The 16,928-nt window shown below is 35.6% G+C and overlaps 1 protein-coding gene across 2 annotated transcripts; it reads left to right on the forward strand.

Annotated features, from left to right (window-relative positions):
• Positions 1 to 514: 514 nt before the first annotated feature.
• Positions 515 to 15,007, forward strand: LOC127662890 (cyclin-dependent kinase 1). Of its 2 annotated transcripts, XM_052154281.1 has the most exons (9): positions 515 to 1,082; positions 1,863 to 1,950; positions 8,179 to 8,232; positions 8,405 to 8,561; positions 12,023 to 12,146; positions 13,382 to 13,552; positions 13,699 to 13,862; positions 14,276 to 14,417; positions 14,503 to 15,007. In XM_052154281.1, the coding sequence occupies exons 3-9, from the start codon at positions 8,196 to 8,198 to the stop codon at positions 14,614 to 14,616; spliced, it is 909 nt and encodes a 302-aa protein (XP_052010241.1). In that variant the 5' UTR covers positions 515 to 1,082; positions 1,863 to 1,950; positions 8,179 to 8,195; the 3' UTR covers positions 14,617 to 15,007. The 2 variants fall into 2 exon arrangements, with proteins under 2 accessions (XP_052010241.1, XP_052010240.1); XM_052154280.1 differs by lacking the exons at positions 515 to 1,082; positions 1,863 to 1,950 and adding an exon at positions 6,275 to 7,434.
• Positions 15,008 to 16,928: the final 1,921 nt, after the last annotated feature.

Here is a 16,928-nt window from a genome sequence, read left to right on the forward strand (position 1 = left end):
TTCACATGTGCATTACATCCGTCCACCCCATCTTCGTTTGCTTGTTAAAGTGACCGCACCTTAACATTTTCCTTTTGTGTTCCACAGACAAAAGAAGAAAATAAAAAAATCAAGTGGGTTTGGAACAACATGAGGATGATCAAATGATGACAGATTTTCATTTTAGGTCAGACCTGGGCATTTTACGGCCCGCAGGCCACATCCAGCCCGTTGGCTGTCCCTGTCTGGCCCGCGTGAGGTCAAGTAAATTAAAACATAAATCAAAAAATAGGCCTATTTATGCTGTGCATGAAATACGGCAGTGTTGCTTATATTTTGAAAAGACTGCCATTGTTTATATATATATATATATATATATATATATATATATATATATATATATATATATATATATATATATATATATATATATTTATATATATATATATATATATATTTTATATATATTATCTATTTTATATATTTACGTAGTGGCGCACATGCGTAGGCGCAGGTACATATGATGCTGGTAAGCTAGCCCTCAACATGTCAGTCCACGGCAAAAAGAGAAAAATCGATACAGAATGTCGCGTTTTCAACAAGACATGGACTGCTAAATATTTATTTACAGAAGTCAAAGGTAAAGCCGTGTGCTTAGTTTGTGGTGTACAGGTCGCTGTGTTCAAGGATTACAATTTGAATCGCCACTACGTGACCAAACATGAGGAGAAATACAAGAACTTGTCTGATCAAGAGCGCGCAAGGGAGTCGGATGCTTTGCTAGCTAAGCTGCAAAACCAACAAGGACTTTTACTAAACTTTGCACATCCAGAGATGCAGCTGTCAAGACAGGTTATGTCATATCCCACAAAATAGCTAGAAAAAGTAAACCGTTTTCTGACGGGGAGTTTATTAAGGAGTGTTTGTTGGACTCTGCTGCCCTAATATGCCCGGAGAAAAAGGGAGCTTTTGAGAACGTGCCTCTCTCACGACGGACTGTAACGAGGAGGGTTGAGGACATCGCGGGGAATCTGGAACTTCAGCTGAAGAACAGAGCAGTCAGCTTCGACTATTTTTCCCTTGCTTTGGATGAGAGCTGCGATGTAAGTGACACTGCCCAGCTACTCATTTTCAAGTATTTATTGCTTTTTGCATGAAGTTGACTGTTGCTTATCTTTAACATACTGTAAAACAACTTTTCAGTATTTGGGAAGATTAACATGTTAATAATAAAATGAAACACTGATGCAATTATTGTTTTTACTGTTTATTACTTCTATAGGAGTATTTTCCTACACCACAATTTCATATATTTTTACAAATATTTACAGAATATTCTTATACTTATGAATACCAGTAGTAACTAATCAAAAATATATTATTCAATGCTTTTTACAATGGGGAAAATTAACTTCAAGTTATTGTTGGTTCGGCCCTCCAACATAAGTCAGTTTTCTTATGTGGCCCCTTTTAAAAATTAATTGCCCACCCCTGTTTTAGGTGAACTATCCTTATAATGAATGCATTAACACAACAGAAACATTAATTGCTGTAGTAAATCACTCTGAAAAGAACAAACATGAAGGTTGTGTGAAATCTGAAATCTAGGTGAGGGAATCCTCTTCGGTCCTGCACTTGTCCTACATATTACACACACATTCATACACACATGCACTCATGTTCACACATACAGTCACACAGAGCAGCCTTCACTTGCCCCAAAATCACAGTGTCCTAAAAACTATTTTAGCATTTGCCCAGTCCCTCTGTGTCTAGATTAACACCCCTCTCTCAATCATGCCCTCTTTCTAAATGTCTCTGGAACATGTTTGTGTAAACCTGTATACACATCCTGTCTCTCTCTCTCTCACTCTCTCTCGCAGACACACCAGATCCGTCTTTCTCCCTGAAGATTCACACTGTGTACTGCTCAGAGGCAGAAATCTCTCACAGCTGGCCTGGAAAGACAGAGTCTGTATTTATGTGTCTTTGTGTGATCAATGACATGTCTGAAGGCCGGTGGGTGCAAATCTTCAATCTGTTTCTCAATCACAAGCATCAATGAACCTGGTAGTGGTGGTGGCGTAGTGGGCTAAAGCACATAACTGGTAATCAGAAGGTTGCTGGTTCGATCCCCACAGCCACCACCATTGTGTCCTTGAGCAAGACACTTAACTTCAGGTTGCTCTGGGGGGATTGTCCGTGTAATAAGTGCACTGTAAGTCGCTTTGGATAAAAGCATCTGCCAAATGCGTAAATGTAAATGTAATTGAACCAGACTCACATTTGACTGTAGAGTGTATAAACATACACAGACAAAAAAGTTACAACATGGGCAATAACATTTGTTATATTCTGTATGGAATACTTGATTCTAAATAGTTAATTGTGGCATTCTATGGTCAAATATTTTGTAAAATGACCGCTAAACGGTATAATTGACTGTTAGACCGAGCAGCCTATTTTCTACATATAGCATCTGTGCTATAATGTCACTCATATTATTTTCCAATCTCTTTTTTCTCACGAAATGAAGAATTTCAACTCAAATCAATATTACAAGTCTGTTTATTTAGGTACTTGGTAAGTAGCCATGTAATGAGTGGGATAATGTACAGTTAGTTGGTTATGATTTAAAAAAAAAAATTTGATTAAATCATGACCGAATATACATTTTTCCTTAAACCTCACTCATCATCAATTTGTCTCCCATTTCCCTTAAACTTATTAGAAAGTGTTCATTCCTTTGGCCAATCGAGCCTCTTAAAGCCTGCAGCTTAATAAATTGCTTCTAATTACTTCTTTAATTAAAGTCTGCACCTCTGAGAATCTGGGTTTGTATTGAGATTTTATCCTGCTGACTAAGCCCTCAATATTTATCTGTAATTAGACAGCCAATGGTTATGCCCCATTGGCCTTTTGTCAGCTTGTTTTTAAATAGTTCTTTTGAAGGGTCAAAGACTGTCATCCTATCAATAACTGTACACTTCCAGAGTGAGGAAAAGGGCTGGAAAAAACACTCTGGACCCCACTCACCCAGCCCACTACCTTTTTGTACTGTTGTCTTGTGGTCGGCGCTACAGAGCACTGAGCATCAGAACTGTCAGTCACAAGAACAGTTTTTTCCCTCAGGCTATCCCTCTCATGAACAGCTAAAACTGCCCCATTGAGTAATAATTATACACAGCTTAGTCAATTGTATTTATTTAACATATACAACCTCTTCCTCCTTTACATTACCTTGCATCTGAAAATAAAACAGATTTGTATTTGTATATTGTACATATATGTACAAGGTTGGGTATGTTACTTTTGAAATGTGTTCCAATCATGATCTATATATATATAGATCAGTAGTTCCACTACAGATTACCAAATACATGCTGTAAAATGTCATTTGTAACGTATTCCATTAGATTACTCAAGGTCAGTAATGTATTCTAAATAGTTTGGATTACTTCTTCAGCACTGATAGATTTTTTCACTTGTTTTGACTATAAATATCTGCCAGTACAATAAGACAAAATACACATGGTAAAAATACATTCTCTGAAAAACCAATATATCATATGCAATGTTGTTTCTCAAACCAGATTAATCAAATTTATCTTGTTTTAAGGAATTTTAGATATTTTTACAGGAAAAAATACAAAAATATTATCAAGAATAGGATTTTTGCCCTAATATCAAAGGTCTACTAGAAAAAAGAAATTATAAGCTAACGTGCATTTTCTTGATAAAAAAAATATATGATCGTGGCTGGTAACACGTGCATGTAAAATGGATAGAAATAGCATTTTAGCTTAGCGTAAAGCTGACAATTTACACAAGGTTTATTTCTATTTAATTTGCTCCAAACTTACTTCAGTCTTACTTCTCTGTCTGCTCGTATGAACGTAACACATCATAAGAAAGTGTTTCACTATTTTCTATTAACTTTTTATTTTTAATTAATTTTGTATTATTATCTCTGTCTTGTTGCTGTATTGTTTGTGCACTTTCTGTCATCAAGACAACTTCCTTGTATGTGTAGGCATACTTGGCAATAACGCTAATTCTGATTCTTATTCTAAAGAAATAATTGTACTAATATAATTTTTTCATCAGAAATGTACTGATGGTGTGGACAAATGCCATTATGATATTATTTGTTTAATATTATACGTATGAAAATGTAAATTTTTTCTATTTTACCACACTTTTTTATTTTTTTTTTTATTGATGCTCAAAACAGTACATAAGTAATAACAGTCAACAACAAAATGCATTAAAAAAAAGAGAGAGAGAGAAAAAACTAAAAGCTGGGGGTGCACATAATATAAATTGTACTATTGGCAAATTATGAGAATTACATGACACTGAACAAAGGAAATTGCAAATAGATAATGATTTTAAAGGTTTTTTTGTTCTCAGACAATTTAATTGAAATGAGGTATTTATCGAGTTCTTTGATAAAAACAAGAAAGAGAGGTTTAACATTTAGATATTTAGATTTATGAATGTGGAACTTAGCAACAAGATCAGATGAATTACATAAAATTGCCCTTTTTTAGATTGATCATAATCAACAAATACTAGTACCACATTCCTCCAATACAAAACACATTCATTATAAATTGAATTCCTAAAAAAATCTCACACCATTATCTCACTCTCGTGAGCGCATTGAGAGGACACAGAAAAGGTCATCTATGTCACCCTACTGACTTTGAAAACAGCGCCATCAATGGTAGACTTCTGATTTACGCCAGAGTTTATACAGCCCGACACTGCCACAATGTGGTCAGAAATAGTACTGCATTTCCACTGCTACAGCTACAGGATACTAACATTTTTTAATATTTCTGAATTGTGTAACATTGAATAAAGTTTTTGTCTGGTTAAAGTTTACTTTACAATATTATATGCAACAATAAAAGAGTCTGCACTGAATTTTGAAATATAAAGTCAGGTATACTAGTTATCCAGTTACATAAATGTGCTGTTTGGACTAAAAACCCAAAGGCTACAAGCTTGAACCGCTTTATGCAAACCCATTCAAGGCTGTACATGAAGTAAGTGTACTGTAAGTTATTTGGGAGGTTAAGAATGTGTCAAACTGATAAACAGTACTATTCCCAGAGAAGGCTAATTTTGACGCTCAGTCTTCATAGAGATGAAATTTGATAAATTAAAGATTTACTGCTGATAGATTTAGTTCATCTGAATTTGTATTTATTTATATATTTGTACACCTTATTATGTCTTTCCATTCAAACAATTTAATACATTATACAAATAAACATTCTTTTAAAGACATAATATTTTTCCCAATAATTGTTCACCTTTCTTCTTCTATATATAAAAAATAAACAAACAAAATCAATTACTTATATTCACACATATATATATATATATATATATACGCTCTTATAACCAGACATAATACCTTAAAATAATTCAAATAATATTATTTAAATATAAAATAATAATAATAATAATGAGAAATTAGTAAATAATTAAATAAATAGATAAATAAATAAATTAAAACGGAGGGAGTGCTATATGAAAAAGAAAATATTAATCTAATGTATATTCTTTCATTTTTGAGGTGCCCATATCTTTTCAAAAAGTATGCTTTTGCTCTTAATTGATTTGTTACCATCTCCATAGGATGTACTTTGGAAACTAGATCTAACCAATCATTTAAAACTGGGGATTCTTGCTGTCTCCAAATTTTGTTATTGCTTTAAAATCTGTAATTCAGTATTTTAAATAAATATAACTCATCTTTATTAAGTAGCATAAGTCTTATACCCAAGACTATATGTTGTATCTTTATTATATTTGGTTTCTTAATAATTTCTTCCATTACCTGAATTACTTCTATACAAAAAATATATATTATACTTAGGGGATATTTCTGGTGTTCTGAAATATCTCATATTAACTTTCCAACTTTTTTTTTTAAGATTTCTTTTAAACTTTGTTTCAAATCTCCTTCTGTTATTTTATTTTCCAACACAACTTCCCATTTTACTTTAATATTATATAAACCCTTATCCTTGATTTCTTGAAATATATTATATATTCATCCTATCAAATTATCTGATTTTTTAATTTTACTAACTTTAATCATAAAGTGCAACAGATGGTGAATTTCGTCTAAAGTTTATACTTTAACTTCATCTTTTAAATAATTCTTTTTTGAAGATATTTGTAAAATAGTTTGATAGACAATACATATTTTTTCCATATTGTCAAATGTCTCCATCTAGTTTTCTCCATAAATTTGGTAAAATCTTATAAGACATTTGCTAGCCCAAATCTTAAATACATCCTCAAAGACATTTGGTTTAAAAGATGGATCTCTTGCTATTTCTCTTAAACAGTCTCATGATCCCTATATTCATAACTTTACAAATTCTTCTCCAAAAGTTTCACCTGTGCAATAATAAATCATATTCTTCTTTCTCCCACAGAATATTAATGCACTAATTGCATCAAGTGACCCTGTTTCTATAAGTTTCCACTTTGATGTATTTATACACTTGCATCCAATTCAAAATTGGCTAAACCTGGACAGCATAATAATAATTCTCCAAATTAGGCAATGCTAGACCCTATATGCTCCAGGGGCACCATATCGTGGCTGACCCTGCACTCTGACCCCATACTTGCCTGGGATAGGCTGTGTGAAAACAAAGAAATATCACTGTTTATATGTTTATAATGTGTGACAGTAAAAAAAATGCTTCTTCTTCTATAAAAACTGGAAGGTTTTGAAACAGAAATAAGAATCTTGGAAGTATACTCATTTTAATTGTAGTTATTTTTTCAACAAAGTTAATGGTAGTTCATCAGAATTCTGACCCCCTTTTAGCATGCCATTCAATCCATCTGTTGATGAATGGCATTGGCACACAGCAAACATGTACAGTCAGACACACACCTTTACCTAGTGGCAGGCCTGACAACAAATGTATGCCTACAGGAAATGAACAAACATAATTTATCTGAATAAATTTCAAATTTATTTGAAATTCCTTGGCCTTCATCATTTTTATCCTTGACCAATCTAAAACTAGACTTTAGGACTGTATCTATAAATGAAAAAGAGACATTAAAAGAGACACATTGTTCCTAACACTTCTACAGACTATACACACTACTAGTATCTACACGGAACACAGAAAAATAAATAAATAAACGCGCAAGCGCACATTCACACTCTGACGGGACTCTCTGCTCCCGCTCCAAACCGCCTCATCTTCTGATTGGCTCGTTTGAAGACCAAAGAGAGACCTGATTGGTCGCTTTTGAATTACGCGTTCGCGGCCAGTTTGAATCAAGGAACTCGGAGCTCAGATACACATACAACACCCGCACGCGCTTTCATCTTAAAAACTGCATCTGGACATCTGAGGAAAAGAGGGAAATTTGGACATTCGTTCAGATTGTTTAGAATTCAAAAAGGTACGTTTTCATGAATGGAAATGTTTATCTGTTTTTAATCCGACCTTCAAAAGTTTTAAAGTTGCGCATGTCCTGCCTGGCAAAGACTTGCGAGACCTTTAATTTACAGTTGCTCCAGCAATTCAAAATACAGTATAATTGCTTGATTTGTGTTTGCGATACATGCATATAAATATCAACAATATTAATAAAAAGTGTACAGTTCATTTGTGTCCCTTTTTAGGTTTTAAAACGTCTTTCCGTCTACTCTTGGTGTGACGTGGCCTAGTCCTTTTTTTTGTTGTTGTTGTTTTGTTTGTTTAACGGGTAAAATTTTATTAACTAAATATGATTTTATGTCTTTATAAACACAAAGTTATAACTCGGCATAGACGTTATTGTTTTGAAAGATGCTGATGATTATTGTTTTGTTTTATAAGTTCAAGGTTAACAGTAAAGAAAGGTCAGATATTTTGTAAAATCTGTTTTAAATTCCTTTCTATCGGTTTGCTTTGAATGGTTATCAGACTTTAGCTACTGCTGTTAATATGTTTGTTAATAAAGTTTTCTAGTTTTTTGTTTTGATGAACCTTTTGTAATAGAACCTAGCATACATTTAAAAAATCTGTTCAAAACAATAAATATAATTAAGGGGATAGCATAATAAAACCGATTATATGTTCATGTATGACATATTGAAAAATTTGAGATGTTGTGCTGATATTAATGAACATTTTCTTTATTCTGTTTTGCTTCATAAATTAGTTGTGAGGAAAAAAAAAATGGATGACTACTTAAAGATAGAGAAAATTGGTGAAGGTAAGTTTAATTTTTTATTTTGTGCTTGTCATCAGTATTTTAGGCTCACGTGCCCTTTGACTTTAGCTGGCTATTGTATGCACCTTCACCCACTCAAAAACTACATACAGTTTGTTTCAAGGCCAAACACTGCATGAAGCGTTCCATTGGCCTCTATGTGTTTCTTCTGTAGGTACATATGGTGTGGTGTATAAAGGCAGGAATAAAACCACTGGGCAGGTGGTGGCCATGAAGAAGATCCGTCTGGAAAGTGAGGAAGAAGGGGTGCCCAGCACTGCAGTCAGAGAGATCTCACTCCTCAAGGAGCTCCAGCACCCCAATGTTGTACGGTGAGCGAGAGAGGTCTTGTAGAGACCAGCCTGTGTGTTAATATCAAGTTGTCTTGTTATTTACTGGCAGAGAACAGCAGGAAATGTGACAAGAATAAGAGAATACTTAAAGGGGCTGTGATCTGAGAAATGGTGTGTTCTATCTCGATGTGTTAAGCATGTAGAACAGTATTATGTTCCTATATTACAACATTTCAATAGATATACTTAAAGAGATATTTCATCCGAAAATAGCAAATGTCATCATTTACTTACCCTTATGCTGTTCCACCCCCATATGACTGACTTTCTTCTTTGGAACACAAATAGAGATATTAGGCAAAGTGTTAGCCCCAGTTACCATCCACTTTTATTGTATAAAACAAAATGAACTAAAATGGTGACAGATGCTGTCATTCTGTCCAACATCTTTATTTGTTTTCCACAGAAGAAAGATATGGATTTGGAACAACGTTATGTAAATTATAATTGTTATTTTGGGGTGAACTATTAATTTCAATTCTTTACATTTGTGTACAATTACCACAATTAATAGGCCAATTTAATCCTCAAGCAATATGGTCTGTGCTAATATGTCATGCTTGAAATGGGCCCTCATAAATTCTGTAATGATGGGGAAACAAATTCATGTTGTTTTTAGTGTACCTAAATGTGGGAAATTTAACTGCTCCCAATCTTGTTGTTTTCTCACACATCAAACTTGGTTTCCTAGAACCAAGTATTTGTCAAACTTGGTTCTAGGAAATGTAATTTCTTGCCTCATCAGGTTTAAATGAAACAATTCAGCATTTTGTAGATCTGAAAGGGGACATGATATAATGAATCAAAATGTCCTTGTTCTTTTGACATAAGAGGTTTTTGTACTATATATACTGATGTTGATGGATGATATGGCCAAAAATATTATCACAAAATTGTTTTTCATATCGGTCGATATTTATCACAATATATGTTCACATTTGCACATTGCAATTCTCTTTTAATTTCAGAAGAAAAAATAATTATATCCTAAATGGTTAAAGAGTCTCTACAAAACTGCATTGGGGGCCTAAGGACCAAAATATTAAAATATTTATTTATAGCTTATCAATCCAGTGCAGTTGGATATGAATGTTAACAGCAGTCCAGTATTTGTTTGAATGTATTTACATTCAGATGATATATTTGAATGTACATTCAGATACCCATGTATGGGGACATAGAAGCCCTTGTGACTTAGGAATGATGCTATATGGGAGTTCTGGGGTATCCCCTGAGAGAAAATGTAAAAGTCTGAATGGACTGTTTTTATATTTTCATTAAGTGAGAGTCTAGGCTACCAACTATTATTTTGTTGTCTTGCCATCCATGCCAGAGATGACGACATCTGATTATTTTTCACAAAAATAGAAATCTACTTGTTAATTATTATTGGCTCGTAAAATGCAGATTAATAAAGCTAAAAAAAAAACTTTAATCTAAAGGTTCTTTGGAACCACATTAACTTATGCAGGACAGGGCATAAATGAAACATTCTGTGCTAGATAAAATATTGAAGAATACAGTACAGAAAGATCAGAGCTGGCACTACAGCACTTGCTTTCTCACACTGCTCACTAGAGACAATGAGAGGAAGCAACAGTCATCATGATGTGTTGTTGGGACCCGGACCACAGTAGCCTAATATTTAGCAACATTATACAGTCTGATAAAGCCAAATCGCTTGTGATTTTAGTGACAAGCACCTGATCGTTTAGATGTAGAACATAGGCTATGTGTTGAAAATTACTCAAGCTTATCGATAACGTGGATAATTTAAATATAATAGGCTAAATAAAATATTTAAATATCAAGATCGATTTATCGCCCAGCCCTAGTGTGACTTTAAGATCTCAAAACTTCCTTGTCGTCACTGCGTAAAGAGTATTTGTTGAAACTAAGCTGCCAAACACCTCATTCTCTACATTGTGATGTCACTCTGTGGTAAAGGTTTGCATCTGACTGACTCCACAACAACACATCCATGCCTAATTTATTTTATTAGTTCCAAAGCCCAGCCAGTAGTGGTGAGCAGTGAGATCACGAGAAGACTGAGCAGATCACTCAAGAGCATAGAGACAATCATAATGGTGGGCGTTTACTGTGTGTTTCTGACAGAGGGTTACAGTAATTATTTTTTACAAATACAGGTGCTGGTCATATAATTAGAATATCATCAAAAAGTTGATTTATTTCAGTAATTCCATTCAAAAAGTGAAACTTGGATATTATATTCATTAATTACACACAGACTGATATATTTCAAATGTTTAGTTCATTTAATTGTGATGATTAAAACTGACAACTAATGAAAATCCCAAATTCAGTATCTCCGAAAATCAGAATATTACTTGAGACCAATACAAAAAAAAGGATTTTTAGAAATGTTGGCCAACTGAAAAGTGTGAACATGAAAAGTATGAGCATGTACAGCACTCAATACTTAGTTGGGGCTCCTTTTGCCTGAATTACTGCAGCAATGTGGTGTGGCATGAGTCGATCAGTCTGTGGCACTGCTCGGGTGTTATGAGAGCCCAGGTTGCTCTGATAGTGGCCTTCAGCTCTTTTGCATTGTTGGGTCTGGCGTATCGCATCTTCCTCTCCACAATACCCCATAGATTTTCTATAGGGTTAAGGTCAGGTGAGTTTGCTGGCCAATTAAGAACAGTGATACCATGGTCCTTAAACCAGGTACTGGTAGCTTTGGCACTGTGTGCAGGTGCCAAGTCCTGTTGGAAAATGAAATCTGCATCTCCATAAAGTTGGTCAGCCGCATGAAGTGCTCTAAAACTTCCTTTTTTCTACCATATCTTTTCCTTCCCTTCGCCTCTCTATTAATGTGCTTGGACACAGAGCTCTGTGAACAGCCAGCCTCTTTAGCAATGACCTTTTGTGTATTGCCCTCTTTGTGCAAGGTGTCAATGGTCGTCTTTTGGACAGCTGTCAAGTCAGCAGTCTTCCCCATGATTGTGTAGCCTACAGAACTAGACTGAGAGACCATTTAAAGGCCTTTGCAGGTGTTTTGAGTTAATTAGCTGATTAGAGTGTGGCACCTGGTGTCTTCAATATTGAACCTTTTCACAATATTCTAATTTTCTGAGATACTGATTTTGGGATTTTTCATTAGTTGTCACTTATAATCATCAATTAAAAGGAATGAACACTTGAAATATGTCAGTCAGTGTGGCATGAATGTATACATTATCCAAGTTTCACTTTTTGAATGGAATTACTAAAATCAACTTTTTGATGATATTCTAATTATATGACCAACACCTGTTCATGACTAATTATGAATAAACCTCAAAGAACATTTATTAAAATAACAAAAAATGCATGTCATGACTCCTTTAAGGGTCTGTGTCCGGAAGAATTCATGGTCCCATGATTACTGTTTAAGGTATAAACTCACCTATTCTATTTGATGGTTTCCTTTCTCACAGCCTGTTAGATGTACTGATGCAGGAATCAAAGTTGTACCTGGTGTTCGAGTTTCTGTCTATGGATCTAAAGAAGTACTTGGACTCTATCGGATCAGGCCAATATATGGACCCCATGCTGGTCAAGGTGCAGAGAATATTGCATATTACTGGGCACGTTGAGGTGGTTTGAGTAGTACTTGTACGAGTCTTTACATGTGTATCAGATTGTGTACATTATTTCTCATTAAGGTTTAAAAATGTTTTTTATATATCATTTATTTTTTATTCATGATTCAAATTCCAAATTAAACAGAATCACACATGGCCAAAACATCTCTGTATCTGACACAGGGCCTGAAATTCACTTCTAAAAATGGGGTGGAATTCCCCACTTATACATCTCATATGGGGGAGGATTTACACACACACACACACACACACATATATATATATATATATATCTCAAACTGTGAGTGACTTGACTTAATTAAGATCTTAACCACAGCGAAACATGATGCGAGCACCGTCTTGGCTACACAAATGGCGTGTACGATTTTACCAGCTGTCAGACACCTATCATAACGCTTCTGAAGATACAGATTTAACAACTGTGGATGTCTTATGGATTACTTTTATGTTTCCTTTATGAGATTCTTGGAGCTAAAAAGGTCTGCTCACCATTTTCTTGCATTGATTGGGCTACAGAGCAGAGATATATTTCTAAATATCTTTTGTGTTCTGTAGAAGAAACAATGTCATACATAGCTGGGATGGCATGAGGGTAAATGATGAGAGAATTTTCATTTATGGATCAACTGGAGCTACAGTGTTACTGACTAGGACAGTATATTTTGAATAAATTGAACGGTCACGTAATTTAGCGCGAGCATGGCACTGAACTGATGCATAACGCGAGAAGCGGAGTGCCAGTCTGTGCACGTTTATGGCATGAGCATCCACCACTGACTTGGCAACGTCTCCGCAATGGACGGCACGAAACAAAGTTCAATGAATATTCCGCCCAATACGCTATACCCGCAATCCTGTGCTGAATTTCAGGCCCTGTGACTTAGAGTTCAAGAAAGAGATTTTCAAACTGTAGTATTTGTACAATGAGGTGTCTCTGTGCACACTACAGTATTACACATTAGTTCAGCTAACCAGACACACAAGCTGCTACATTGTTAAAGACTAGGTCTGTTACCATTTTTTATTAGCTGCTATTTAGAGGTTTTTCATTCTCCAAAATTCTCTGATGTTCTTTGTTTGAAATCAGTTTGTTTGGTTTTGATTTGTTCAATATGATGTAGGTATTCGAGTCTTGGCTGAATGTACTGTACACAACTTTTGTGATAGAAAGTCTGTGTCTTCTGTCTGTAGAGTTACCTGTATCAGATTCTCGAAGGGATTCTGTTCTGCCACTGTCGCAGGGTGCTGCATCGAGATCTGAAGCCACAGAACCTGCTGATCGATAATAAAGGTGTTATTAAGCTGGCAGACTTCGGGCTGGCACGTGCCTTTGGAGTGCCAGTTAGAGTGTACACACATGAGGTTTGTTCACATAGAAAGGTTCCCAACTTTATAACTTTTTCTCTTGTCTCCCAGATAGTTCAGCTGGTCTGTTAAAGGGCAAATAGCACTAAGTCATTCTATGACATACTGTCTGTGTGTAATGAGTTGACATTGTGATTGTACAGGTGGTCACTCTATGGTACAGAGCTCCAGAGGTGTTGCTGGGGGCCTCTCGCTATTCCACCCCTGTAGACATCTGGAGTATCGGTACCATCTTTGCCGAACTTGCCACTAAGAAACCGCTCTTTCATGGAGACTCTGAAATAGATCAGCTCTTCAGGATCTTCAGGTATATGTATACATAGGCCTGGACACAACTTAAAATGCACATTAATCATACATCCACTACATTTTTTAGATCCTATAATACCATACTTTACTGCTGGAAAGTGTGGAAATGGCCACTTAAGGCTGACAACTTGCAACTGCAGTGCTTATAAGTAGCATTAACACTGTCCTAAGCAGACACAACACCAAAAGACAAATGGCTTGTTGCTGGAAACGTAGCTTTTGCATTACACTGCTTTAGGTAATTACTAGGTAATGGTACACATTGCATTTACAGTCTGAGGCCAAAGATTCTGTGTTTACAATAGTTGCTAAAAGGTTTACTACAAATGAAATAGAACAGAAATGCTTGGACCAGCTCCTGGCTTTCAAAAGAGACATTTTTGTAATATTGATAGTTTCATTTGTGTGTAGGACTCTGGGGACCCCTAACAATGAGGTTTGGCCAGATGTTGAGTCGCTGCCTGATTATAAGAATACCTTCCCAAAGTGGAAATCTGGGAATCTGGCTAACACAGTGAAAAACCTGGACAAGAATGGCATTGATCTGCTCTCGGTAAAAGGGCATCCTGACATACTGACATCTACTTAACTTTGTATTCGTCACTTCTTTTGATGTTAACTTTCATTCTCTTGTTCAGAAAATGCTGATTTATGACCCTCCGAAGAGGATTTCGGCACGGCAAGCAATGACACACCCCTATTTTGATGATCTGGATAAGAGCACTCTTCCCGCCAGTAACCTCAAGATATAATCGCACCTCACAGATCTTATATTTCCCGCTCCATGTTTTACACATACATGGTCCAATGCAGTGTAAGTTCTGGGGTCATAACGAATCTAACTCTAAAATTTAGTTATTTCTTATTCAGAGTTGTTTCTTAATCCAGAATTGAAGGAGGGGTAGACTCACTCCTCCAACCTGCAGTAATGCAATCTGAGTCTTTTGACACGCAATAATTAACTAAGTTTGATAACTGGGTGGGTTTTCTACTTTTGTTCGTCTGTTTTTTTGTTTGTCTTTTCCTATCCTGTTTTGTATGTTATATACAACACCCGTTTGTAAATAAAGCATATATTTTTTTGTGGACCTGAAGTAAAATATACAAATAATAAACAGTGTTCTCATTAAAGAGCGCTTTGTAGGATCGCATTTTGGTCTGATGTCTTCTGCCGGTGAGAAATTGTGAATTAGCTTTTGTCCATTTTAAATTAATTTTATTTAACAATATTCTGACATTTTTATATATTGATTTCTATAATTGTATCTAACAGAAGAGAATGTTTGCAACAAACCAACTGATACCACAAACATTACAGAATTCATAAAATACTTTGCTAATATAGACAGTGAATGAAGAAGATCTGATAAATCGAAGACTCACTCCAGCAGAATAAACATAGTGGCCCTCAAGAATTAAACAATGTTCGAAAGCCTATATCGCCTACAGCAGCGTACTAGCTACGCGGTCGGCCGCAACCAGACGTGAGCTAGAGGAACTTTAAGTCAATATAGACACAAATGGCAACAGCTGCACAGACCAAGAGTGAAATGCTTTAAAATTTGTTCACTTGATTGCCAAGAAGGAATACTAGCTCACATACAGTATTTTCTCTTTAAAAAAATTTTATGAAGACATGATTGAAACATGGACATTTTCTGTGTTACGGGAATGATAGTTAAATTAAACCCCTAATTAAAATGTTCTTTAATCTTCCATACTAATAACAGATGTTGGGTATCTGCTAAATTAAGAGGTAGACCCCTAGCTTATTTGCCATAAATGAAGACAGAATAAACACTGCTGCAGTTATCACTCAGAAAATTGCAGTGGAATAAAAAAATATATATATATGTGTGTGTGTGTGTGTATGTATATATATATATATATACACACACACACACACACAGTACAAAAAAACCTGAGTTACGTATTTTAAGAACATTTTGACCTTAAGTAATGAGCTCAGTGTTTGATTTTGGAGAATGCTGTCCTACACTGCTTAATCATTTACATTTACATTTATTCATTTGGCAGACGCTTTTATCCAAAGCGACTTACAAAAGAGGAAGAACATCAGCGAATCATCTTAGGGAGACAGTGGTACAAAAAGTGCCATATTACAAAGTTTCACTATCATCAGAATAGTACACCAAACAGATTTAAGTGCAACAAGAAATTTAAATAATTTTTTATTTTTTTTTAGTGACCGGTTAAGTGCTTTTGGAAAAGATGTGTTTTTAGCCGTTTTTTGAAGATAGAGAGTGAGTTAGCTTCCCGGATTGAGTTGGGAAGGTCATTCCACCACCGTGGTATGATGAAACTGAAAGTCCGGGAAAGTGTTTTGTTACCTCTTTGTTTTGGTACGACAAGGCGACATTCCTTAGCCGACCGCAGGCTTCTGGTGGGAACGTAGCTCTGCATAAATGTTTTTAGGTGTGCTGGAGCAGACCCAGTGACTGTTTTATATGCCAGTATCAGGGCCTTGAATTGAATACGTGCATGAACCGGCAGCCAGTGGAGAGAGACAAAGAGTGGTGTAACATGTGCTCTCTTAGGCTCATTAAAGACCAGACGTGCTGCTGCATTCTGGATCATTTGCAGGGGTCTAATAGCACATGCAGGAAGGCCTGCAATGAGAGCGTTACAGTAGTCCAGTCTAGTTATGACAAGGGACTGAACGAGCAGTTGTGTGGCATGTACAGAGAGGAAGGATCTTCCTGATATTGTAGAGTGTAAATCTACATGATCTTGCAGTTTTTGAAATGTGGTCTGTGAAATTTAGCCCATCATCAATGGTTACCCCTAGATTTCTGACCGTTTTGGAAGGCGCAACTGTAGTTGGACCCAGCTGCACGGTTAATCATCAGTAAGAAACTGCCATTCTGCACTAATGTGAAAGGGGGAACAAACACTTGACCCATTCATTCTTCAGTCAGCATGACAACATGCTATTGTATTGCTTTCTGTGATTTTCAAGCCATTTCCCAATGGGTTGACCTAAAAAAAAAACATGCAGAAAACTTCAAAATCAAATTCATGGGCATTTCCTCATGATACAGAG

The sequence above is a fragment of the Xyrauchen texanus genome, chromosome 22 (assembly GCF_025860055.1).
Source record: "Xyrauchen texanus isolate HMW12.3.18 chromosome 22, RBS_HiC_50CHRs, whole genome shotgun sequence".
Taxonomy (NCBI): domain Eukaryota; kingdom Metazoa; phylum Chordata; class Actinopteri; order Cypriniformes; family Catostomidae; genus Xyrauchen; species Xyrauchen texanus.